Here is a 27527-nt window from a genome sequence, read left to right on the forward strand (position 1 = left end):
TCACTCCCATGGCCAGATGGCCGGCAGGAACCAGGGGCCAGGCAGTGCTCAGCTCTGCCCTGAGCAGCCTGTGCCTCACTGCAGCCCTGAGCCGCTGCTGCCAGCCCTCCCCACGGTGTGAAGTGGCAGTCAACGGAGGAGACCCCTCCTGAGCAGCCTATGCCTCGCTGCAGCCCTGAGCAGGTGCTGCCGCCCTCCCCACGGTGTGAAGCGGTAGTCAACGGAGGAGACCCCTCCTGAGCAGCCTGTGCCTCCCTGCAGCCCTGAGCAGGTGCTGCCGCCCTCCCCACGGTGTGAAGTGGCAGTCAACGGAGGAGACCCCTCCTGAGCAGCCCGTGCCTCCCTGCAGCCCTGAGCAGGTGCTGCCGCCCTCCCCACGGTGTGAAGCGGTAGTCAACGGAGGAGACCCCTCCTGAGCAGCCTGTGCCTCGCTGCAGCCCTGAGTTGGTGCTGCCGCCCTCCCCACGGTGTGAAGCGGCAGTCAACGGAGACCCCTCCTGAGCAGCCTATGCCTCGCTGCAGCCCTGAGTTGGTGCTGCCGCTCTCCCCACGGTGTGAAGCGGCAGTCAACGGAGACCCCTCCTGAGCAGCCTGTGCCTCCCTGCAGCCCTGAGCAGGTGCTGCCGCCCTCCCCATGATGTGAAGCGGCAGTCAACGGAGACCCCTCCTGAGCAGCCTGTGCCTCCCTGCAGCCCTGAGCAGGTGCTGCCGCCCTCCCCACGGTGTGAAGCGGCAGTCAACAGAGGAGACCCCACACACAGCCAGCACACACACAGGGCTCGCACTGCACACCAAGACCAAGATCACAGCTCACACCTGTGCCATCAAGAGGGGGACTTTCGTCCAGACTGCTTCACACTGACAGGGACGAATGAGTGCCGACTCTCAAGCTTCTGTGCAGAGCTTACATCAGAACCTACTGGCCGGCTGTGAAAGGCACGAGTTTCAGAAGGAAGTCATCTTTCCCAGTTGAAAGTCTGATTGGTGATGGTATGTGCGGTAGGGAAGTAGGGAGTTGGTGTGAGGAAGCCTCCCACTTCATGGACTTACCAATAAGGGGCTGGAGCAGTGTTTAATTGGAACATCTCAACACGGGTCACGGTGGGCGCACACACACACCGGCCTCCCAACAGGGTGGGTGGGCGCACACACACACCGGCCTCCCAACAGGGTGGGCGGGCGCGCACACACTTCCACGGGCCTCCCGACAGGGTGGGTGCACACACACACCTCCACTGGCCTCCCAACAGAGTGGGTGCACACACCTCCACAGGCCTCCCGACAGGGTGGGTGCACACACACACCTCCACGGGCCTCCCGACAGGGTGGGTGCACACACACACCTCCACGGGCCTCCCGACAGGGTGGGTGCACACACACACCTCCACTGGCCTCCCGACAGGGTGGGTGGGCGCACACAACTCCACAGGGCTCCCGATAGAGTGGGCACACACACACCTCCATGGGGCTCCCGACAGAGCCTGTCTAAGTTGGTGCTCTTGCACAACCCTGCCTGGCCAAGGGGCTATTCAGTGCAGAGGCTGCTGGGCAGCACAATGGGCCTCCCCACCAAGGGCCAGCTGCACCAATGAACTCATTATGACAGCCCCAAGCCCTCCAGATGGAGCCAAATGTAGGAAACATTCCGACTCTACATGTGACCTACTTGAAAATTAATATCCATATCGCACAAATTGATTGCTTTACCTTTACAAAAAATTCTGGCATATGAAAGTTAAGTTGTTCCCAATTTGCTACATTATCCCTGGGATTTTCTGGTACACTGATCAAGTTATAACAAGGACTGAAAACACCCTCCATAACCTTGCACAGGGAATGTGCTTCGGTGGGTCGTGGTAAACATCACACAAACAATGGCTCACAGAGGAGGAATTTATTTCTCGCTCCTGTGAAGTGTACGTGGAGGCCTGGGAAGAGCGAGGCCATCTCATCTCTTCGGCGACTCCTTCTGTCTGGTCAGTCACCTTCTCTGAGAAGAGCTCCTAGGGCCACCCTGGTGTCTCGGGACTCAAGCACCGAGGCACAGCCATGGGGACACGCGTGTCATCTGGCCTGGAAGCAGCTGCAGGCTCCTCCCACAGGGAGCCACAGTGAGCCCTAGGGAGCAGAAGGGGCTTTTGGCAGCACACAGAGCCAGGCTGCGCCCTGCGGAGCAGCAGCCGGGTGAGTTTTCTGGTGGCTGCTCAGGTGAGACTTGCGACGGAAGGCTTTCCCACACCTCACACACTCGTAGGGCCTCTCCCCCGTGTGTGTTCTCTGGTGCACGTGGAGGTAGGACTTCATGCGGAACGCCTTCCCACACTGGGCACATGCGTGGGGCTTCTCCCCGGTGTGAATCCGCAGGTGTTTGGTGAGATCTAGCTTGTGGAAGTAGGCTTTCCCACACTGGGCACACGCGTGGGGCTTCTCCCCACTGTGCATGCTCTGGTGCCTCCGGAGGTGTGTCTTCTGGGAGAAGGCCTTCCCACACTCGCTGCATCCGAAGGGCTTCTCCCCCGTGTGAGTCCTGCGGTGCATGGCGAGTCCCGACTTCAGGAAGAACGTCTTCGCACACTGGTCACAGGCGTGGGGCCTCTCCTCCGTGTGAGTCCTCTGGTGCAGAGTGAGGCCTGCCTTCTGACAGAAGGTCTTCCTGCACTGCAGACACTGGTAGGGCTTCTCTCCCGTGTGGATCCTCTGGTGGATGGCCAGGGCCGACTTTCGGCAGAAGGCCTTCCCGCACTGGGCACAGGCATGGGGCCTCTCCTCTGAGTGAGTCCTCTGGTGCAAGCTGAGCACCGACTTCTGGCAGAAGGCTCTGTGGCACACCGGGCACTCATAGGGCTTCTCCCCCGTGTGGATCCTGCGATGGGTGACGAGGGCCGACTTCCTGCGGAAGGCCTTCCCGCACTCACAGCACTTGTAGGGCCTCTCCCCGCTGTGGATCCGCTGGTGCGTGATGAGCGCAGACCTGTGGCAGAAGGCCTTCCCGCAGCCGGCGCACGGGTAGGGCCTCTCCCCGCTGTGTGTCCTCTGGTGGTCTCTGAGGACAGACCTGACGAAGAAGGCCTTCCCGCATCGGCCACACTTGTAGGGCTTCTCTCCCGTGTGGGTCTTCTGATGGCTGGTGAGGGCAGACGCTCTGGAGTAGGTCCTGCCACACAGGACACAGGCGAAGCTTTTCCTCCCCGCCGGGGGAGACGCACCGCTGTGCCCACGCTCCCTCTGGTGGGACAGGAGTGCTGCCTCTGTGCTGAGGGCGCCCCCTCGTCCCCCACCTCCCAGATGCTGCTGCCCAGCCTGGTGGCTCTCGCCGAGCAGCTCTCCGTGGGTGGGGGCCCTCCCGGGCACACTGTGGGCACCAGGCCCTCCAGGGAAAGGCATGCCTCGGTACACACCCAATTCCTGAGGTCTCGCTACCGAAGCGTTTCCACTATTTACCATCCGATTTGAAATACATTTTGAGCTCAAGTGAAATGACCTTCCTAATTCAAGTCTCTCCTTAGCTGATGTGCTGCTGTTGATGACAACCTGCCACAAAGGTCTACCATGATTTTCTTGGCTGTTCTCAACGACATCATCAACTATCTGCACATCTGAAATGACAAAATAAGCAAAGAAGTAAAAGAGTGCTCATGTGAAGGTAAAGAAGCTTCTTCCTATCACAGCAGCAGAAGATTTTTATGGGGGTCGGTTAATAAGTACTGGCTTTATAAATGTATGTTCTTTCTGACAATGAAATGTTACATTAATTGATTTTCTGATGTTAAACTGCTTTTCGTTCATTTTTTTTCTTCTTTATATTGTGAAGAACTATTTGGTAAAAATATGTCCTTAGTGGCTTGTTGCGGTTTCCAACTAAGTGCTAACCATTGGCATTTTATTTTGGCCATTTATTCTTCCTTTTATGAAGGGTGAGTATCTAAGGCTGGCATTTACAGCAGTTTCTGTTTTGAAGATTGGAAAGACTATGGACTGGCTTCCTGCAAGGGCAGGAAGGTCAGCTATCTGGAAGGAATACGGCTTAGGGACAGAAACTGTATTCATTTAGTTTTCACAACTCCCTGGGAAGTGGATAGAGGCACTTAGGAAATTTCAAATTAAAAAACCTCCTCTTCCCCATGTTGAACCAGGACAACTTCCTGCAAACTCCTAATTGAACCCAGTCCAGGCCTAAGCAGCTGTAGCCCCGAGCTGGACAACCCTCCTGGCCAGAAAGTTCTGGCTCTGCACCACCTTGGGGCCAGCAGCCCTGGTACTCCGTCTCCCAGGTGCAGCCCATGGCCCTGCTTGGAAAGCTCTGCTCTGTGTTGTACTGTACTGGTGTTCCAGCCACCTCCCAGCGTCACAGAGAACAGAACCTCCTGTACACTTCTCATTCCCTGTTATTTTAGAATGATTTCCACAAACGGAAGGCAGAAATGCTGAACTTAAGATCCATGCCCCGCAAAATCTTGAGAACTTCAACTGGGTCACTCAGCCCTGGGACCCAGAACCTCTTGGTTCTCCTTCAAGTCCTGGACCTCCCTGATCATGCTCCTACGCTGGGTCTTCCTCAGCTTCCTGATTTCCAACATTGTGGAACATAAGGCTCACTCCTGGACTCTTTTCATTTTCTTATGAACTACAAAGATGACTTACTCAATAAAGATGACTTTTAATAACACCTTTAAACCACTGATTTCTAAATCTATATCTCCAAGTCATTCCACTCTTGAATCTAGATTTTACATTCACCTATAGACTCTATGTCAACATTGGAAAAGAGGTAACTCAAGCTGCAGCTTTACAGGAGTACACTAACGATCCCCTAACCCTGCCTTCTCTGCTCCCTTCCTTCCTGAATCATCACAAGGCATTTTTCTCTTTCGCTGATTAAATATGCCTTGGGGTTCTAACCCAACTACTTAAAATGTCAATCTCATTTCCCTCTCATCAGACTGCAAACTACAGGAAAAAAGGCATTATTTTGAGCATTGTGGTATTAAGCCCATGCATAGAATTACCAAAGGTTGAACTCTGCTCCACTAAGATGTGCGACAGAGTAAAAAGAACCCAGGGCGACTGAGGCTACCGAGCAGGTGGCTCCGGCACGAGGGGCACGAGTCAGGGCCTCCCAGGAGCCGAGCTGTGCTCAGGCAAAGTGTGAGGGTGCCGGGCAACTGCCCACCTCTACCCACCTCTGCCCTGCTCGCTCCTCCTGGCCCCCCATGCCCAGCACACCGACTGACCTGAAAGGCACTGGTCCGAGGCTTCTCTGACCAGCCATGGCTCTGTTCCTTGTTCCAACTTGAAAATCACCTCCGGTCTGGTCATGAAAAGCCCTGTTAATAAGACACAATGCAGGATCTGCCCATGTGCTGACTCGGGTCCCGTGGAGACTGCCAAGAGCCCAGCCCTGGCGGCTGGCAGTGGAGGCCACAGGCACCTTTCGCTAGAGGGAAATACCTCGTTCAAGGACGAGTTCGACCCTACAGCACAGATGTCACATGCACCACCAAGGAAGGAAGTGCTGCTCCAGGAAGATTACTGGGCGTTTCACTCACCCAAGGACACCAGGCTGCGGTAGGTCTCCAGCATCACGTCCCTGTAGAGGGTCCTCTGAGCATCATCCAGGTCCTGCCACTCCTCCCAGGTGAAGTCCACAGACACATCCTCGAAGGACACCATCCCCTGTAAGGGAACATGTCTCCTCAGCCCAAGCCCTCCACCTGGGTCAGAAACAAGAATCTGGGCATTAACTCCTGTGTGTGTGTGTGTGTGTGTGTGTGTGTGTGTGTGTGTGCGCGCGCACGCCCCTCCCAAGTATCTCACATAAGATGGAGTCTGCTTTGCACTTTACATGGTGGATAAAGGAACATCACAGGAAAACAATTCTGCCACTGCAATCCTTAAACCACTGAATACTCACAGAGTTTACCTTATACATCTACAGCCCTCCTTGTTGGCAGAAAGAATCGTGACTAAAATCCTGCTGCTCCAAGGGCCAGGTGACTGTATGAAGACACACAGTGCAAACACCAGGGAAAAGGTGCCCAACACACTAATCTGGACCCAAGTTCTGCACATCCCAGGGCGATACAGGAGACAGGAGTGGCCCTGTTGGGCACTGTAACGCTGCACTTCACTGGAAGAGGAGAGGTGCTCTGCTGTCCAGGTCACGAAGCCCCCACTCCAGGCCAGCCACAAGCAGCACACAACATAGGACTCAGGCACACACACCAGGACGATGTGCACCTTGGGGGAACTGCCCGGCTTCCACTGTGGGACAGGCCAGAGCACTCTTCTTCCCAACATGCTGGTGCCAGGAAGCCACTTAGACAGAGCCCCACCTGGTGTGGCAGCTTCGGTGCTTAAGCTTCAGTTACCTGGGCAGAAGGAAATGCCCAGCTCCAGCCCACACCAGCCTTCCCCAGGGGAGGAGAGAAATACCCAAATCTAGTCCACTCTGGCCATCTTGACCCACCAAGGGGAAGAAAACACAGTAACAAAAGGAAACACGCCTCCGAAGGCAGAGGCTCAACAGAAGAACTACCACAGAACTCAGGGCCACGTCCCCTGAGAGCTGAAGCTCGGATCTTCCCGACACTTGCACACTGAAGCTTAATCCAATGCATCAGAACAAAAAGGGGTGGCCATGGAACGTGACTGGCCGTGTGCGGAGCTCAGGGGTGAACATGGGAGAAAGAAGCTAAGTGGGCTCTTCCACCCCTCCCACCATGTGAGCACACTTACAAGGGATGGGCCTCACCAGACAAATGAGAGCAACGCATTTCTGCTGCTTACAAATCACCCAGTCTAAGGTATTTTGCTATAGCAGCTGGAATGAACTAAGACAGCTTCCAGCACGCGGATGCTTTCCATTACCAAATGCACACTTAAAGCAGTTCATTTTACCCACACGCTATGTCTGTCTATGAAAAGAAAATCACACTGTAGAACAAACATGAAACTACAATGTCAAGTGAAGGAGCAGGCATCAGACCAGACAAGGCCATGACGTTGGTGTTATCAAACAAGCAACATTAAAACCAGGAGAGATGCAAACAGCTTTCATGGCTAAAATAGCATTCAAGAAAGGAAACCACCAGCGAGGAATACTGGGGCATGCCTGTAATTCCTGTGACTCGGGAGGCTAAGGCAGGAGGATCACAAGTTCCAAGCCAGCCTCTACAACTTAGAAAGACCCTGTCTCTAAATTAAAAAACAAACAAACAAAAATGGGCTGGGGTTGTGGCTCAGTGGTTCAATACCTAGCAACAAAAATTTAAAAATTAAAAACACAAATTCTGAATAAAGCCAGCAAGAAGAAATATCTGCCTACAGAGGAACAAAGATGAAAATGACACCCAGCCTTTCCATAAGTCGTGCAAACAGAGAGGTCTGGAGAAGTCTCACTAGCCCAAGACTGCACCCCCACTGCTCAAAGACAGAATCTGAGAGAATCTGCTGTCTTGCAAAAAATGTTAAAATTAATTCTTTAAAGAGAAGGAAAAGATTCCTGCTGTTTTTAATTCTTTTTATTGGTTCCACTTGGCTGTACATGACAGTAGAATGCACTGTACACTTTGATAGATCACACACAAATGGAGTGTCGTCTCATTTTTCTGACCGCACATATTGTAGGATCACAGCAATCAGGCAGCCAAACATGGACGCGTTGCTCTTTCTTGTTCTGAACACAGGGTTCGCATGTGACGACATACACAGCCATGTACCTACGCATGCCACACAGACGTGGGCACACACCCTCTCATGGGTGAGATAAACGAGGAGCAGGCAGGCGACAGAACGCGGGAGGACAGTCTGGACGGCTGGTGACCCGGGGCGAGGGAGCGATCCCCACAGGCTTGTGACAGGTAAGCTCTCAGCAGGGTTCCAGGCAAGCAGGCAACTCTTCCAGGTCATCCAGCTGGTGCGAAACAGCCACCTGATGTTCACAGGCACCCTGTGCGTGGTCACCTTGGAGGGGAGCTTCCTGGGAGCTCACCCCCCTGGCCACCAGGGGCAGCTGTTCAGGTGGGACAGGGTTAGAAGCCACGTGAAGGGCGACTGGCCTGCCCACGGCATGAAGAAGTGGAGGTGACAGCAGAGCAAGCAGACCCCGCAGAGTTCCTGTGCCCCTCGGCAGCGCCAGCACTGCTTTTGTTCATCTCTTGCCTGTTCTTGGTACCAGGGATTAAACTCAAGGGTACGTGACCACTGAGTCAAATGCAAGCCCTTTTTACGTTTTATTTAGAGACAGGGACTCACTAAGTTACTCAGGGCCGTGCTAAGTTGCAGAGACTGGCCTTGAACTTGCAATTCTCCTGCCTCAGCCTCCCTGGCTCTGGGATCACAGGTGTGCACCACCATGTCCAGCTCCACCTCTTGTTTTTAAACGTTAGGTAGGAGTTCGGGTCACCAAGACGGCAGACACGGGGTGAGAGAGGAGCTGCTGGAGGAGAAGACAAGGACAGAGTCTTGTCCCTGCTTACAATAAATCCCATCACCAGGACAACTCCCGCCAGAGTCGAATTCTGAAATCACCAATGGGGGCAAAGTAGGCAGTATTCTAATTGGGTTTTCTAAAGTTACCAATGCGGGGAAGGCAACTGGAAATATTCTAATCCCGTATCATAAGGTAACCATGGGAGCAAATGGGGTAAGGTCGTCAATCAGGTCCATACAGGGAAGAGAAGGCTGCACAGCTCAGGACCTGAGACCCTCGCTTCAAACCCCGAGGCCTTGATCCTCTCCCGCTCCCACCCCACTCTGCTCTACCTGACAGGGTGCTACCTTCACCTTCAAGCAATCTGTACTTCTCCTGCTACTCTGTCTTACTCAATTCTTTGTTCTGGACACCAGGGACCTGGAACAACTGGCTCCTGACGGTGACAGACGTGTACATGCTGGGTGGGAATTCTCAATGGTTTGCGCTCTCTCCTTTATAACAAGTTTTAGGGTGGTTTTTAAGCAGAGATAAACAGAACAGAGTCTGGTAGCCAGAAATGGGGTGCTACAGTCATGAAAAGTCACAGCACATGGTACTTGCTGTAAGGCCAGAGGCTAGGCCTCGAGTCCATTCACGCATGAATCTGGAAGGGCATCCAGACTGCTGCACAAGACCCGAAGGGAAGTCAGAAAGTGTCACTGGACACAGATGGAGCCCTCTGGGCTACCGACTGGAGGCCGGTCAGCAGGATGAGGTCCACCATAACAGAACGACTCACAGTGAGGCCATCGCCTCAGGGCTCCACCTTGGAGATTTTTGGGAATGTGAAACAGCTAACTGGTCTCCTCTGCCTTTAAAACAAAAGGTAATGCCAGGCACGCGGCACAGCCTGTAATCCCAGAGACGTGGGAGGCCAAGGCAGGAGGATCCCAGGTTCAAACTCAGCCTCAGTAACTTAGCAAGACCCTGTCTCAAAATAAAAAATAAAATGAACTGGGGATGTGTCTCTGTGGTCAAGCACCCCTAATGTCAATCCCCAACACCGAAAAGAGGAAGAGAACAAGCGAGGCCTAGACAAATAGGATCTATAAAAAAACAGAACAACAAAAAGAGGAGAGAAATGAACTAGTAAGCAGGGATGTTCAATTTCCACACAGAATCTGGAAGAAATGAGGAGGATCCAACCGTCGGCAGGTTTGAAATAAAACTATTTCTATTCCCAGTTTTTTTGACTTTTTGTAAGTTAGAAATGGCTTTATGGCCAGACCAAAAATATTTCCAGTACTCTAAGGTCTTAGGGCTGGATGCAGAGTAGGCCTGGTAAGAAGCGGGTCTTCCAGGCTGTTGTCCCTAGTGCCCAGGAGAGAAGCGACGGCAGAGAAGAGGGGCGTGTGACCGAGCACCAGAGTGGCTCTGGTCTAATGCATCCTGGGACGATGGAAGCTCACTGCACTTAAACAATTTCTTATACCTGATGTCTGGAGTCGGAAAAAAGCTGAAAAGGAGGCTGCTGGATTCCTGATTGTACCCAAAACATGGATGAAGAAGGATGTTCCACTAAGAACCCAGGTATTTCGGAAAGGGACAGTGAGAGAGAATGGCAGAGCCAGGAGAGCGAGCAGTTCTCAGGAGGACTGGACTCCACAAAGAGAATCCAAGCAGGCGACCAGCGGCTTCTCGACACTGGTGCAGGGCCTGCCACCAGGCTCACCCCATCTCCTCAGTATGAGTGCATGTGTGGGAAAGACAGAGAGGGCTGGTCACCAAGAGGCAGCTCAGCCTTCAATCAGCACCATAACACTAGAAGGTTTTGAGGCCAGATGCAATGATGCACACCTATGATCCAGGGGCATGCGAGGCTGAGGCAGGAGGATCCCAAGTTCAAACATCAGCAACTCAGTGAGACCCTGAGAAACTTAGTGAGACCCTGCCTCAAAATAAAAAATAAAACATAAAAAGGGCTGGGGATGTATCTCAATGATTGAGTAGCCCTAGGTTCAATGCCTGCTACTCCCCACCCCCCAAAAAGGTTTTGAGGCTTTGGAAAAGAGCAAAACATATCTCACATGAGAGAGACAGGGAGGGGAAAGAACACCACTGTGGTCAGAGGGTAAACCAGCACATTAGCAACTGGTGCAGTCCTACTACTCTCTTCGAAAGGCAGACTCTAAAGGCCCACTCCTGAAGTGGGGTGGACACAGGGATGTGCCTGAGCAGGCCTGTGTCAGGAAAGCCATTCTGAGACTTCCGAGGAAAGACCCCAGGAAGGCTCAGAGCTTCCACCTGGGTCTCCTGGTCACCTGCTCTGAGAAGCAGGCAAATCTGACTGTCCTGGACTGCCAGGCTGAGCAAGTCCAAGCTGCCAGAGAAGCTAACAGCTCCAGGTCTCCACCCACCAGAGTCCTTCCAACTGAGAGAACAGGCACCAAAAGGCAGCCCACCTACACTGCCCAGTCCAAGTTCCTGACCCACCGAGTCAGGACACATAGGAAGTCTGTAAATGCTGTAGTCATGTTACTCAGCAGATAACCTGAAGACCAAAAATTCATTAGAGACCACAGATGGTACCCTCATTTGAAACACAGGATGTAAGTTCAATGTAAATCAACAAACCAGGTTTCACAACTTATGTTAGATATGAAGCTATGATTATGAATTTAAAATGTTCAGTTAAGTGGATTTTAACTTTTTTCCTTAAGCAACTATTAACTACAAGTATATTTCATAAAGTTTCAACTGATATGCATTCATTTTTCCAAGTCACTTTATTATTATTATTATTATTATTATTGTTATTATTATTGTTATTTGGTACTGGGGATTGAACTCAGGGGCACTCGACCACTGAGCCACATCTGGACAGCTGCCAGCATGGTCTACAGGCTGAGGAAGAGGTTCAGGCTGGTTTCCTCAAGGAACAAGAGTACTGCATAGGTGCAGTAGAGCACACGTGTGATCCCAGAGGCTTGGGAGGCTGAGGCAGGAGGACTGTGGGTTCAAAGCCAGCTTCAGCACTTAGCAAGGCCCTAAGTAACTCAGTGAAACCCTGTTTCTAAATAAAAAAAAAAAAATAGAGGGGGGTGCTTAGGATGTGGCTCAGTGGCTAAGCGCCCCTAGGTTCAACTCCTAGCACCACAAAAAAAGAAAGAAAGAAACAGAAACAGGAGTGCCAAACCACAGAGGGCAGAATCCAAGAGACATAAGCTACATAAGAAGGTGGTAAACAGCACATACACACAGGAAATGTTACTCGGTCATAAAGAATGAAATTATGGCATTTGCCAGTAAATGGATGGAACTGGAGGCGACCATGCCAAGTGAAATAAGTCAATCCTAAAAAACCAAAGGCCTAACATTCTCTCTGATAGGCGGATGCTGACTCACAATGGTGGGTTGGAGTGAAGGTTTACCGGATTGAACTGGACTTAGCATTCCTATGTTCCTATGACCAGTGTACTCCACAGCATGTTCAACCCCAAGAATGGTAAGTTGTACTCCATGTGTGTATGATATGTCAAAATGCATTCTACTGTCATTTATAACTAAAAAAATTTTTTAAAAAGTAGAAGAAATCAAGAAGGAGAAGAAATCATCAATGAGGCCACAACAGAATCTAAGAAGTTCCAAGAGAAAATTGTGGACACTTGAGAACAGTCATTACATTTTACTGTGTACGTTACTGGTGAGTTTCTGAGGAACTTAACTGACACCACACTGAGTGGACTAATGTGCAGATGAGGTGTGTCTGCTCAACAGAACAACCATTCACGAGTGTGGTGCAAGGTCACACACACAGACCCACCAGGAGCAGGAAACTCAACCTTCCACCAGTGCAGTACAACTGCACGCACAGACGCACTGAAAGGTACATACAGACGGTTGCTTACAGACCTTGGTCGACTCAGCCCTACTGACATCCCGGCTTCATCTATGAACCAAGTACACCCTTCCAAAGTGTGGGGGCTGCGCTGGGAGGAACTCCAGGAAAACTCATTAAGGAAGCATACAGCAGTGAGGAATCCACAAGATGGTGTCCCATGAGAGCTGACAGGTTCTTTTCTCAGTTCCCTCCAATGCTGTGAGAAATGTGTCTGCCTTCTGTCACAACATCAGAAAGGTCAGGGACATACTGCTCCGCAACTCAGATGAGCCTTAGGTCACCTGCACATTACTAGGTGCCAACTTCAAACTGAGTTTTACTTAGTTCTACTTTTCCATTTTAAATTGCAGACCTATGCAACCTGTGAAACATAATGTAAACCAAGTGAGGAATGGATATAAAGCAACTCACTGGGGTCTCACTCATTTTTTGGTGCTCCTGGAAATACTGGAAGCAGGTGGAGAAGGTGAATGGAGTGAGTCATGAGGGAACTGGGCATGGGGCTTGGTCCTAGATTCTCCTGTTCAAAGCTCCCCAACACATTAGCTGGAAAAGACCAAAAAGAAAGATTTTTTAAAAGCTGCACCGTGGGAAGAACTTAGTCCTTTAGACCTCATCAAGGCCCCACAAAGGCCCCCTGAAAACACATCTACAACTCCATTAGTGAGGTCATGTGACCACAGAAAATGTTAGAGATTAAAAAAAATAGGGATATACTTAAGGGTAGGTATTTTAAGGCAATGTACTTTGATGTCACAAAATTATTTTAAAATTAAGGAAATGCCTATTTTGACTTAACTGTGGCAAAATGGATAATGCCAGCTGAAGAGTGACCCTGGGCAAGTCACACCTCCTCAAATTTAATTCTTAAGACCTTTCAGAAGGGCGCAGTGGCACGCACCTGTGATCCCAGAGGCTTGGGAGGCTGAGGCGCTAAGCAACTGAAACACTGTCTCTAAATAAATGTGGCTCAGTGGTTGAGTGCCCCTAAGTCCAAACCCTAGCTCCAAAACAGCAACAAAACCTTCCATATAAGGTAGAAGCACCTTGGTAAACCCTTCCTGAATTACCAGGAAGAACCATCAGGACAGGAGTTATCAACAGATTTCCAGATGCCAAATTTGGTGATAAAACAAGTCTCAGAGCTAAGACACTGGAAGCAATTTGGGATCAATGAAGAAATGGAATGTTCAAAAAGCACTGGGGAGAGTCTCTCAGGTATACAGGCATTTCTCCATCCAAGACCACACCTCCAGGCCCCTCCAATAAAGGACATTTCCAAGGCTCCTGCCTCCCCTTTGAAGCTCGGCACTCCTTTACTCAAAGTGGGTCCCAAACGTCCAGAATGCCCTGCTCTGGGACAGCCTCTGGGTGAGCATTCACGAGCAAGCCTGCTGCACTCCTGCTGTTTGGGCCCCACAAAGCTAGAGTCCAGCTGGCAGGTCCCTGGTGCTTCTGCCTGTTCTGAAGACCAGAGACAATTCAGGCCAGAGGAGCGTTCTTCTGGTGGCACTTTCCTTCAGACTCTGTAAGGCTTACTTTACTCCCTAAATTGGGGTACCATCATCACCTAGTACCCCAATCTCCCTTGAGAACTTGGCTGTTCCTGGAAACTGGTCTGCTACAAAACACTAAACTCAACCTGGGAGTGGCAGTTTTCAAACTGAAGGTGGCAGCCCCCCTCCCTGAATTAGGAACCTCCTGTAGAGTGGCAGCTGAGGGTATAGCGGCTCCCCACCCTCACAGGTGCCAAAGGAAAGGGAGGAGGGGGAGAGGGATGCCGGCCCCATCCTGACAGGGTCGCCAATCTGCACGTGCACACTTCCTGCCTTTTGACCGGCTTGCTGCCTCCTCTTCTTCAACAGTTGTGAAGTTTCAGGAACTGGGAAGACAACCTTTGAAACACCTAGGTTTCTTCCATCTTCCTCCAAAGCTGGCTCTGAATAAGGCCAAATTCCTACCAGCTTGACCTGGAACAGTTCCGGTGCAGCGAGTCCTGGCCTCCGTGGGAGAGCCCGCAGCGGCAGTGGGAGGGGACCAGAGCCCCGCTGCTTTAGTGACAGCACTGCCACACAGGGAGGACCGGCCGCAGGCGGCTCCCGGAGTCTGGCTCCGCGAGCTCCTTACCAGCTCACCGCCCGGGGAGGCGCCGCGGAGCTGGGCTCGACCCCGGGGTCCCCGCCGAGGTGCTGGGCGCGACCCCGGGGTCCCCGCACCGGAGCTGGGCTGGACCCCGGCGTCCCCACACCGGAGCTGGGCGCGACCCCGGCGTCCCCACACCGGAGCTGGGCGCGACCCCGGGGTCCCCGCACCGGAGCTGGGCGCGACCCCGGGGTCCCCGCACCGGAGCTGGGCTGGACCCCGGCGTCCCCACACCGGAGCTGGGCGCGACCCCGGCGTCCCCACACCGGAGCTGGGCGCGACCCCGGGGTCCCCGCCGAGGTTCTGGGCGCGACCCCGGGGTCCCCGCACCGGAGCTGGGCGCGACCCCGGGGTCCCCGCACCGGAGCTGGGCTGGACCCCGGGGTCCCCGCACCGGAGCTGGGCTGGACCCCGGCGTTCCCGCACCGGAGCTGGGCGCGACCCCGGCGTTCCCGCACCGGAGCTGGGCGCGACCCCGGGGTCCCCGCACCGGAGCTGGGCGCGACCCCGGGGTCCCCGCACCGGAGCTGGGCGCGACCCCGGGGTCCCCGCACCGGAGCTGGGCGCGACCCCGGCGTCCCCGGAGCTCACACGCCCGGCCTCACACAGCGCCCCGCCCGCGCCCTCCGCGGCGCCGCACGCCAGGCCCCGCCGCCCGAGGGCCAGCCCGCTCCCGCCGCCGTCCGCGCCGCAGGGCCCAGCAGCCGGCCCGGCCGTCCACTCACCCGGCCCTCGGACTCCCGCTCCAGCACCTCCCACGACCAGGGGCGCCTGGCGGGCGGTGGCGTTCGCAGCAAGATGGCGCGAGGGGCGGGGCGGCGCGTGCGCAGAGGAGCCGGAAGCGCTGCGGCCGCGCGGCCCCGGCGGTCCAGGCGCGGCGCCTCCCGCACGGCCGGGCGAGGGGCGGGCCGATTGCCCGCGCGCGCGGCGGGGTGGCGGAGCTCGGCCGCCCTGCGCACGTGACCGCAGGCGCGGGGCGGCGGGTGGTCTGGGCGGCCCGGTCTCGTTCGGTGGGAGCTGTGGCAGGCGGGCGCTCTAGAGCTTGAGAGGTCTGTTTGACTCTGATGTGTTCAGTAACAGGACGTCCATGCTGATCTCCTTCCCAAGTATTCAAAGCCTCGTCGCCCACTGATCTGATCGGAGCGTCGCCGTGGGTCCTATTACCCAACCGGAGAGCGTCTCTAGGTCACACAGGACACGGTGGCGGGGCCACTGGGTAGGCACACTTGATTCTTGTGCTGGTTTACACTCCAGTAAATATTTGCGCAGACTCCTGGGTTCCAGCCACCCATGCATAGGATCACGTCCTTACTAATTTGGGGTTCTTTTATATTGGGGAATGAGGTTCAGGACACGGAGATCTGGGAACAACTTTATTAGTAGCACAGGGACCAGAGGGATTATTCCCAAATCTAAGCCCTGAGTACAGCAGGCCTTCACTTTTATACATAAACCATTTTGGGCCATATCAAGGCAAGGGAGTTGGTTCAGTTCTATTGGAGGGTGCATGTTACGTTCCTTACATGGGTTCAAGTTTGTCAACAGCCTAGGAGCTCACACAGGTTAGGGCTTACTTCACTAAGCCTAAACGGGGAGTGGGGCTTCTTCTCTTCCAGTTACTTTGTTTCCTGCTTCTGCCCCTGGGGTCATCTTGTTACAGGTACCTCCCTTGCGCCAGTGGTTGAATGTCAGTACAGGAGCTGCATTGTGCACTGGAGGCTATGGAAAATGAAAATGGCAAGCCCCCAAACTGACCTGGAGGACGAAGGCGAATACTGAACCTCTCCCAGTAAATCCTTTTCCAGTAACCATGGGCACTGAGGGGAAAAGGCAGATATCCATCCTTCCCAACAATGGGCTCTGAAGGGAGGAGGAGACACTGAACTTCCACCCTTCTCCATTGTCCAGGAGTCCAGGGAGGAGAGGGCGAGCAGTGAACTCTGGGTAACAATGGATCCCAGAGAAAGAAGAATCAGACTTTGCCCAAACGCTTGCGCTCTGCTCAATGATTAGTGGCTCGTGTCATAAGCTGGGAAACACAGAGCCCTTCTATAACTGCGGCCATTCTCTACCAGAGAGTGAGCACCTCCAGGCCTGACTGACTGTGACTTCCGCCCCAGTCACCTGTGCTCTCACGATGGGGCTGGAACCATTCTGGCTTACATGCTTACATGCACGGGGCTGTCTTAGAGCTCCTGCCGATGGGGCACAGATGTGAGCAAGGGGAACCTGAGGCCAGGGAGATAATTCTGGCCAACTGTGCTGACCCCCACATGCTGTTCTTTTTAAAAAGCAATTCGCCTGAAGCCCTGCCTGGCTCAGGTCCACAGGGTGTGTCACATTCCTCAGCAAACTACCTGTATTCTGCAGGAGAAATGCAGGCCTGATATTTGAGTAAGAACCCCAATCACCCTGAATCCGGTGGTTGAAGTCTTTTGCAGACCTTAACACAGACCTGTTCCCAGACATCAGGGAGATAAGGATGATTCCCCCAACCATAAAATCTGTAATTACAGGATGCATTTAGAACCAGTCAGCATGGGCCAAAGTGACCTAGAGTCCACATGACAGTGGGTACTTGAAGGTCTGATGTCCTGCTGTCAGTCAAGAGTCCAAAGGTGGGCCTGGCCGGGGGTGGGGGCCTGGAAGAATGGAGGAACTTTGGATTGGGGCAGAAGGGAGTGAGGGGAGGGGAGGGGGCATGGGGGTAGGAAAGATGGTAGGATGAGATGGACATCGTTACCCTAGGTACGTGTCTGATTGCACGAATGGTGTGACTCTATATTGTGTGCCAGCAAAGAAGTAAAAAGTTGTGCTCCACTTGTGCACTTGTGTACAACGAATGGAAATGCATTCTGCTATCATGTATAACTAATTAGAACAAATAAATAAAGACTGTCAGTAGCAAGTATTGTAGATATATCAAATGCTGAAATCTCAAAGGAAAACGTGACCTGGGTGGGGCTTTCTGGACACTTCCCTGGGCACCCCCTCCATAAAGCTGGAGGGTGGGAGGGGGCACATTATTAGATATGGAAAATGACAGACCCCAAAACAGTGTGGCCTGGGAGAAGGGAGTGAAGAAGAAAGCCCCACATCGACAGATTGCTCTTCTCAAGTCCATTCCTTCCCAATGACAAGACAGTCCTGGGAGGAAGTACCACCCAAGCCTAGACGGGCAGTCTCAAGTGCTGACCCTTCCCTAATGAGTCCTTTCACGGTGACAGTACACTGAAACCCCAGAGGGAAAGGGATAAATACTGTCCACTGACGCCAGACCCTCCACTGACTCCTGACCCTGGATCCACCATTAGACATGCTCTGGCAATAATCAGTTTACCTCTCAGTATAACCTATATAAGCACAAACTTTCTCTTTGACTAGTGGCTCATTTTCACAAGGAAAGTGGGTCCAGCACCCAGTTCCTGCACACCCTGGTCCTGCATGAAACTTCATTCCTGAGCAGGAGGCTGACATGATTGGCACAGTTTGCCTCTGGCCAGGCCCTTTGTGCTAACACACCTCTCCAAGAGGACCCACTCTCCCCCTTGAGTGTGTCGTTTCTCTTTTCCTATCCCTTCAATAAACTCACACCTGTAACTCTGAGTGACTTATCTGAATTCTTTCTGGCTTGATTGCAAGAATCAGGGTGAAGGGCTGGGCATGGTGGCTCACACCTGTAATCCAAGTGGTTAAGGAGGTTGAGGCAGGAGGATTGCAAGTCAAAATCAGCATCAGCAACTTAGCAAGGCCCTGAGCAACTTGATGAGACCCTGTGTCTAAATAAATATGAAAAAAAGGCTGGGGATGTGGCTCAGTGGGTAAGTGCCCATGGGTTCAATCCCGGGTACCAAAAAGCAAATAAATTAATTAAAAGAACAGGGTGAAGGAGGGACCAGATGCGCCGATGTGTGGAATTCCTGTGCCTCGGAACACAGCTGCTGCCACTGCTGTTTCTCTTCACGGAGGTAAATGCCAGACTTCCATTTCCCAGGCTGACTTGGGCTTGGCTGTGTGTGGGCATGCTGGGAAAGGGTTCTCACGACTTCTGGCATTCTTTGATTTATGGCCACATCACTTCCATGGCCTTGTGCTCATGTTGACGGTGCCTACTCTATGGTGGATGCAGTCCCCAAAATAGGAAAAGAGGAAAATCCCCTTCTCACCGAAGATGGTGGGAGGTCCAACAGAAAGCCACACCAGGAACCGCAGCACAGGAGGTGTCGGGGACCTCAGGAGCTGCCTTCCCTCATGGGCTAGCCCGTGTGCAAGACCAGGGAGCTGCGCACACAGGAGAAGGATAGCCAGAGCAGGCGCTGAGGAAGCCCAGAGGTGGTGGAACAGAGGAGAGTCCTGCTTAACGGTTCAGAGACCTGCCAACCAAGTGGAGGTCCCTGCTAGGGCCGCATCCAGAGAGAGACACAGGCCAGCGCCCACGGAGCACCTCACCTGTTGCCATCCACACCCCACACCCCGGGAAAGCTTTCTGGGCTCATCCGGCCCTGGTCCTCCGCTTAGCATTTCCCTCCTCTCTGCCGAGACTCCTCTCCTCTGGCCTCCAGAGAGACAGAGGCGCCCCCTGCCCTCCGGTGTCGGTGCCCACACAGGACATGCTCCGGCCACCCACCAGGGTGCCCTGCGGTTCCTCTGGCTTCCTGCGGTTCCTCAGCCATTTCCACTCAGCACCCCTCCTTCCGTGCGGTGTGGAAAGACGGAGCAGCCCCGAAAGCCCACCTGAGCACCGAACGTCTTTCAAAGATCTTTCGAGTTGCAGATGGACACACGCCTTTCGTTTTACCTTTTATTTATTTATTTCCATGCGGGGCCGCGCACGTACTCGCGAGGCTCTACCCCTGAGCCCCAGCCCCAGCCCCGACACGACCCCTCGTCCCAGCGCCTCTGAGCGCTGCGGTCGGCTGCGCCCTCCTCGGGGTCCAGGAAAGCGTGCGCTGGGGTTAGAAGGCCGCTAAACAAGTGGGGAACCGGGACTCGGGGAGCACGAACTTGGGGGCCGCCGTGCGGAGGACGTGCGAGCTTGGCTGCGGCCTCGGCGGGAGCCGCGCGGCCGGGCGGGACGAGGGGCGCGGGGCGCGGGGCGCGGGGCGGGAGCTGCAGCGGCGCCCGGAGCAGAGCGGCAGCGGTAGGAGGCCAGCAGCTGCCCCAACGCCAGCACCCGGAGTCCCATGAAAACCTCCTGGCTTACCAAGGAGGATGAGACTGAGCCCGAAGACTGGCCCCCCGACGTTCCAGGACGAGCATGCAGGGATTTCTGGCTCACGCGCCAACTAAAGGACTCTGGGTGACGCTGGAGAAAGAAGCCGAAGTTAAGCAGTGTTGGCGCCGCAAAAGGTATGGTCAGCGAGCAGGTGACGGAGAGTGCCGTCTTCATCAAGGCGACCAGCAGTTAGGACAGTTCAAAGCAGGTCGTGAAGATCCTGTGGAAGACGTGGCTCCCCGAAAAAAAGACAGGGAAAGGATGTGAGGGCACAGCAGCTGAAACAGCTCCCGGAGGATGGGAGCCGCCAGTTCCTCAGAATGTAAAGAGGAGGGGGAGGAGGAGGGGGGGGGGAGGAGGAGGAGGAGGAGGAGGGGGGGGAGGAGGAGGAGGAAGGGGGGGGAGGAGGAGGAGGAGGGGGGGGAGGAGGAGGAGGAGGGGGGGAGGAGGAGGAGGAAGGGGGGGGGGGAGGAGGAGGAGGAGGAGGGGGGGAGGAGGAGGAGGAGGGGGGAGGAGGAGGAGGAGGAAGGGGGGGGAGGAGGAGGAGGAGGAGGAGGGGGGGAGGAGGAGGAGGAGGGGGGAGGAGGAGGAGGGGGGGGGGAGGAGGAGGAGGAAGGGGGGGGAGGAGGAGGAGGAGGGGGGGGGAGGAGGAGGAGGGGGGGAGGAGGAGGAGGAAGGGGGGGGAGGAGGAGGAGGAGGAGGAGGGGGGGAGGAGGAGGAGGAGGAGGGGGGAGGAGGAGGAGGAGGAGGGGGGGAGGAGGAGGAGGAGGAGGAGGAGGAGGGGAGGAGGAGGAGGAGGGGGGGAGGAGGAGGAGGGGGAGGAGGAGGAGGAGGAGGAGGAGGGGGAAGGAGGGAGAGGAGGGGGAAGGAGGGAGAGGAGGAGGAGGAGGAGGGGAGGAGGAGGGGGGGGGGAGGAGGGGGAAGGAGGGAGGGGAGGGGGGAGGAGGGGGGGGGGGAGGAGGAGGAGGAGGAGGTTCAGCACTCTCTTTGGAAAAAATCAAGCACTGTGGCCAAGGAACAGAGGGAGATGTGACCCAAGAGTAAAGGACACAGAGGACAGCTGACGTCCTGGCCCTGGATTCTTACCACCTTGCCATTGCGACCTGTCTCCACTCAGGTGCTGGCCTGGAGGAGCTGAGTCCCCCGGGAAAGCAGATTCTCGGACCCCCCTGCCCTTCCTTGAGTCAAGTCCCTTGAAAGGCCCCCCGGCAGCATGGTGGCAGCATGGCGGGACAGCCGGGGACCTCTGGGGAGGTGCTTGTGGGTACCAGCCCAGCTTCATTCGCCCTTTGTGGGTGACTTGTTTCCTGGAGACCTAAGGCTGGACCCCCTCTATGTTGTTGAGTATAATAACATCTTATGATCTATTAAAAAAAATAAAGGGCTGGGAGATAGCTCAGTCGGTAGAGTGCTTGCCTTGCAAGCACAAGGCCCTGGGTTCAATCCCCAGCACTGCAAAAAAATAAAATAAAAAAATAAAGAAAGAATGTGATAACCGAAGGATTTTGGAAAGTAATATTACAAGTTACAAGATAGCTCCAGAAGAGAAGCTGAGAGAGGTGCATCTCAGGAGCAGGGAGGGGAAACTAGTCAAAGATCAACCTGCTAGTCTCCTTTCCTAATAACAACAGGCCCTAAAGGAAAGGGGCAGATACTCAATGCTGGGCCCTGAATTCTGACCTTCCCCCATTGCAAATTAGTCCTAAGTGGAGACACAGCAAATAGTGAAACTCTGGGAAATAACCAATCCCAGGGAAAGAAAAGCAATGGGCAAGGCTTGAGTACTGATCCTTCGGGTTGGGACTCCTGTCTCCCCAGATAATGATGAGTTTCAACCTTTTCACATCTGCCCTCCTAAGTTAGTTCTGACCCGTACAACTAGCCCCTGACTGTGCACACTGCACGTGCACAGCTTCCAGTGATCACATCATTGTACCCTATTTAAAAAAACCCTCTGTAACATACGGCCATTTTCACCTCCGGAAAATGGGCCCCCACGTGCCGAGTCCACACAGGCTTCTCTGAGTCTGCTGAGGTCTGCATCCCTTGTTTTGCTTAGGGAGCGGCCACTTCCCTCGTCCCCAGTCCTCAGGAAAGGATCCACGCAGAGTGAGCCTGGCTGTGAAGCAGAGCAGGTACTCAGCAACCTCTGAGGAGACCCACCTGCGAGTGGGCAAGCAACCCGTCCACCCATTTCCAGTCCCCACTGTGCGCCAGCCACCACCACCGAGGCGTGAGGGAGTCAAGACGTCCAAAACCTCTCTTGTGTCCTCTAGGTCTTTCTCCGGGGGACTGGAAAGCAACCCTGGGGTCAAGCAGCTGGTTACTTGCGCATCTCCTCCTCAGGCCCAGGTGACACAGTGACCTGGGGACTAGGCCATCGCAGCTCCAGCCGCTGTGCTGCGGAGGCACATTCCCAGCAGGATGCTGGTTCTTCTCTGCCGTGTTTCCCAGTGACTCCTGAGCCAAGACCAGTCCTCCTGCCCTGCCTAACTCGCGAGGGAACTTGGAATTGCAGGATTGGGTGAGGGGGTCACCGCCTTGTTCTAACATACCCAGCAGGGTCCCCCTCCCGCCCCGGTATGGACGTTTTCAAGAGAATATGACAGAAAGGGGGAGTCCAGTCATAGGTAGACCCAAGAATTTGGAAAAGAAGTGGGATGGGGTGGTCCATGTGCGACCAGGGCGCTCACAGGCCACGGAGGGCAAGGACCTAACCTCAGGTGCTCTCTGAAACAGGAGACCCCTTCACACCTTCAGCCACTCAGGTGGATATGTTAATGGGTGCCAGGTCACCCCAGAATGCTAGATTCCTGAGCTGTTAGAAACTATCAGAATTTTATGAGAGTCTTCCTGGACCAGGTTGAGACCTGTTCCAGACCTGTTCCAGAAGTTCCTGCTAGTCTCAGAGGAGACAGACTAGAGTTTGGGAAGGATCTTTGTCTCTCGCGGGACAGAATATGGATGCCCAATTGGTGCACACAAAGTAGCAGCCAAAGCTCCACAGGTGTAAGTAGACACTCACCCAGGAAAATGCCTTCTCTGAACTCACCCAGACACCGGGGAGTGCTATGCCACTTCACTGCCCTCTCCCTCTCCAGTTGGTAACCCCTCTGCTCTGCCTGCCCTCGGGCAATGGTCAGCTCTTCATCCACCATCCCAAGGGTCACACGATGCAGGAGCAGGAACTGAGTGAGGGATGAAGCAGATGAGAGGACGGGCAGGAACCCAAAGCCAAGAGGGAGAGCCCGTGACGGGTGGTGGGTCGTCTGAGGGGATGGGTCCCAGCCCGCCCTTGTTGGAGCCCGGGCCTCCGTGAGTGGAGAGTGGTCGAGGCAGGAGGGAGGCAGGATCTCATCTTCAGAAGGGAGTTCTTGAGAAGTTGGGGTGAGGGTTACAGAAGAAGCTAGGAAGGGAGCCAGACTTGGTGTTGGCCCTTGAGCTGGCCGTGGCAGCCCCTGCCCTTCAGGCACCTGAGACCACATCATCTGTCTTGTTTCACATTTACTTGTGGTAACCACTCCCCAAGTTCTACTGGAAGATTATGTGCAGGTGCATCTGAACCTGAAGCTTCCCTCCACTCTTTGTTCTTTGTTTTACCGATGTGATGCATTATGTTTACTGACTTGAAGTCTCTTTCCATCTTTGGGTAAATCCTAGCTGATCATGATGAATTCAGTGTACTAGTATTGAGAATGTCTGCATCCATGTTCGTCGGGATATTTTTGTTGTTGTTGTTTGTTTGAGATACTAGGGATTGAACCCAGGGGCACTCACCCACTAAGCCACATCTCCAGCCCTTTTTTGTATTTTATTTAGAGAGAGGGTCTCACTGAGTTGCTTAGGGCCTCACCACTTGTGATCCTCCTCCATCAGCCTCCCAAACTGCTGGGATTACCAGCGTGTGCCCCTGTGCCTAGCCTTCTGTTGTTACTGTGTCCTTTTCTGGTTTTGGTATCAGGGTAATGCTGGCTTTGAAGAATGAGTTTGGAAAGAGTTCCCACCCTTTAAGTTTTTTGAACTACTTTGAGAAGAATTGGAGCTAGCTCTTCCTTAACAGCTTAGTAACATTTAGCAGTGATGTTGTGAGGTCCCGAGTTTATCTTTCTGGGAGACACTCATGACGTAGTTGATCTTGTGATTGGTTACTGGTCTCTTCGTGTCCCCTGTCTTCATGGTTCAGTTTCCGTGTGTTACGAGTGCTTAGGAATTTGTCCATTTCCTCCGGGTGTCCCAATTTACTCCTAGTGGTTTCTGGTGATCCTTGGTGTTTCTGTGGCTTCCATTATAATGTATCCTGTTTCTTCTCTGGTTTATTTATTTGGGTCTTCTCTCTTTTTTCTTGATTACTCTAGCCAAGTCAAAGAAGACTCTTCAGAGGTGAAGTGATCAGGTTATGAGAGGTGTAAACTGATGGGTGGACCAATCCACTGATAAGGATTAACTGGGTGGTAACTACAGGCAGGCGGGTGTGGCTAGAAGAAACGGGTCACTGGGGCATAACTTGGGGTTTGTATTTTGTCCCTGGTGAGCTGCTCCCCCATCTCTCCACTCCTTCCTGGGAGCCCTGTCCTGAGTCGCTCCCCATCCCCTGGGCCATGCTCAGGCCCCTCTTAGCGACAGGATGCGGAGGGGTCACGTGAGTCCCACCACACCCCAGTCGCAGGCATGCAGCCAGAGAGGGCCAAGGGGCATGTTCTGATGCCAGCTGCAGTCCTGCCACCAGGCATGCTGCCACTCCACAGGGCCACTCCCACCGGGCCCCATGTCCTGGCTGACCCCAGAGGTAGGACTGGCCGTGGGTGCCACATGGGACTGCCGCTCTGCAACCTCTGGGCTGCCAGTGGACAGGTGCTCAGGCCCTCTGCTGGGGGTGCCAGTGCCAGAGGACCTTGCAGGTGGCAAAGCTGGCATGCCCTGTGTCTAGGAAACCACTCTCGTCCCACTCCCACGGGCAGTGGCTGCACATGAGCACCCGCACCCAGCTGTCTACAGCACCCCTGCGTGGCTCTCGAGCGTCCTTGCAGGACCCACAGAGGCAGTGTTTTCCTACCCCACCGTGGTACACATTGTGCCCCAAATCCTTCACACCGCTGAAGAAGCTGCTGGGAAATAGATGGTATCCAAGTGGAAATAAGAGCAACATTCCCTAACAGGCTGGCACCCCAAGACAGGTCTTTAGGAGAAAACTGAAAGAAAAAAAAAATGGTAGGGAGAACTGATCTGCCAGATGCACAAATCTGAATGTGGGAGCACAGAAATATGAAGAACAGGACAACGCGATGCCTCCCAGGCCCAAGCACTCTCTAGCAACAATTCAGAGACTCATGTGGATGGAATGCCTGATAAGGAATTTTTAAAAGTGACTTAAAATTTTTCATTGAGCCAGGTGCAATGCAGCATGCCAGTCATCCCAGCAGCTTTGGAGGCTGAGCAGGAGGACCACAGTTGCAAACCAGCCTCAGTGACTTAGTAAAGCCCTAGGCAGTTTAGCAAGACCCTGTTTCAAAATAAAAAGAACAAAAAATGGGCTGGGCTCAGTGGCAAAGACGTGTAATCCCAGCAGCTCGGGAGGCTGAGACAGGAGGATCCTGAGTTCAAAGCCAGCCTCAGCAAAAGCGAGGCACCAATCAACTCAGTGAGACCCTGTCTCTAAATAAAATACAAAAAAGGCTGCAGATGTGGCCAGTGGTTAAGCACCCCTGGATTAAAACCCCAGTACCAAACCAACCAACCAACCAACCATGGGGGGAATCTCAATGACCATGTTTGGGCAATGGCTACTCAGATACACGCATCTATCAATAAAAGGGTGTGCGTGTGCATAAGCCTGCTGCTGAAGAGCAAATCCAGGGCCTCACATATGCAGGCAAGTGCTCTGCCATAGCTCTGTCCCCAGTCCAGTAACAGAAATTCTCCAGTAAATATTTCTACCTAGGAGTTGATGGCATTTGACTGCCCTTCCCCTGCTGCCCCCACCTCACATGTCCGCTCAGGATCTTTGGCTCTAACGTCAGTCTGGGAATGCTGCTGGGGACTTGGCCACGGGGGTGACATTCTCTCCTCAGGGTACGGCTGAAGCGCAGTGAGCCTCTGTCTGTTTTACCATTCTCTCTCTTGGGTGTCCCGGGTGCGGGCGCAGGTCCATAGCTCCCACCGCCGAGCACTGCGCCAAAGTCTTCTCCTCCTTACTGCAGCTCCTGAGCCCAGACCCGCCACCATCGATCTGGGATGCACCAGATCACTGCGCCTGAAGGGTGGCACCAGCTGCCTTCGAGGCCACCACTCAGTCTGCCCGGTACCTCAGCCTCTCCGAGTTCCTGCGCTGGATTCCCAACTTGTGATAAACAGCCTTTTTGCTGTGCACATGACGGGCAAATGGGGCTAGAAAAAATACCACAAGACCAAGAGATTCGAGATCCCCTTCTGCTGTTTCGTTGCACAAAACCGAGGCACCGCTCACGTCCCCCGCGGGCAGTCATGGCCGGCCTTTCCTGCTGGGATCATGCCTGGCAGGCGGTTCCACGGTTCCACGATCTTACCTGCGCAGCCAGATCCCTCCTCCTGGCAGCCCCCTGCGTTCCTTCTACCCTCTCCCACCGTCTCCCACGTTCCCTGGGCTCTTGGATGGTCCAGGGAGTAGGACCGGGAGCCTCTGTGCGGTAGCGGCCTGGTTTCCCGGCTCCCGCTCCGCAGGCCTCCGAGTGCAGACTCCGCACGCCCGTCGCCGCTCGCCTGGACGCGTTAGCCTGAGGGGTACATCGCACCTGCGGTGTGCGCACTCACCCGGAGCCACGGGCACCCTTAAGAAGCAGTCACGGGCCGAAGTCTGCTGGGGGCTCACACCCACGCCCAGGTGAGCGAACGCGCCTGCACCTGTTCACGCTGGGGAGTCGTGCCGCTTGGCCCTGGGTGGGAATGTGCTCATTATCCACCAGGAAGACTAGCAGGCAGTTGTACGTTAAGAATGGGAAAATACTAAATGCAACCAGGGAGGAATGTGTTACTGTAGGGCTGTTTTTTTTTTGTTTTTTTTTTTTAATACATTTATGTCGCCATGGTCGTTAATGGCTTATATCTTTTAAAACATCCAACTGAATATAGTCAAATGACATGTCTTAAAAGGAAGTTTATTTTATTGAATATAATAAGTACATTAGGAAATGGATTTCTAGATAGAATCTCTTCATGACACCTGCTTTATTTTTTTCTTTTTAAATTTAAATTAATTTGAAACAAATACCTATGCACCCGCGATGGGGATACAAGGTGATGTTTTGGTACGTGTATATATTGTACTTTTTCTCTCTTATTTTTTGGTACTGGTGATTAAATCCGGGGGAGGGGGAACACAACTATTAAGCCACATCCCCAGCTCTTTTTATTTTTTGTTCTGAGACAGGGTCTTCCAGAGTTAGGGGCTTGCTCAATGGCTGAGGGACTTGAACTTGATCCTTCTGCCTCAGCCTCTGAGTCCCTGGGTCACAAGTGTGCACCAGCATGCCCAACACATCACCATCCTTAGATCGTGGCAAACCATCTCTCCCTCTTCAGTTTTATTTTGGTTTTTGGTGCCAGGGACTGAACCCAGGGGCACTTTCACGTGAACCACATCCCCAGTCCTCTTTAGTTTTGTTTTCAGGCAGAGTCTCTCCCTGGGTTCCTGAGGCTGGTCGCATTGAGAGCCTCACACCTCAGCCTCATCAGCAGCTGGATTGCAGCTGTGGCCAGTGACCCGCTCAACTCCCCGTCACTCTCACTTCCTCAGGTGAACACAGCCTCCTGGGAGACCATGAGATGCATGGGCACTGCATCCTCTCTCCTCCCCTGCGTGCCCTCCTTACCCTCCTCCTCCT

At 53.9% G+C, this 27527-nt stretch overlaps 1 protein-coding gene and 1 long non-coding RNA gene across 3 annotated transcripts in view; both read right to left on the reverse strand.

The window, feature by feature from the left end:
- LOC306663292 overlaps positions 1 to 27527 on the reverse strand; it is a 726016-nt gene that overhangs the window by 63571 nt on the left and 634918 nt on the right. The gene's annotated exons all lie outside the window — the stretch shown is intronic.
- On the reverse strand, positions 1880 to 15545 carry LOC306663305 (uncharacterized protein; the record flags this gene model as incomplete). The annotated part of the gene is made up of 5 exons (XM_079143718.1): positions 1880 to 3596; positions 5232 to 5324; positions 5547 to 5673; positions 15182 to 15473; positions 15535 to 15545. 5 exons carry the CDS (start codon positions 15543 to 15545, stop codon positions 2119 to 2121), a joined length of 2001 nt encoding a protein of 666 aa, XP_078999844.1. The 3' UTR covers positions 1880 to 2118.

This window comes from Sciurus vulgaris, assembly GCF_902686455.1.
Source record: "Sciurus vulgaris genome assembly, chromosome: 6".
Classification (NCBI taxonomy): domain Eukaryota; kingdom Metazoa; phylum Chordata; class Mammalia; order Rodentia; family Sciuridae; genus Sciurus; species Sciurus vulgaris.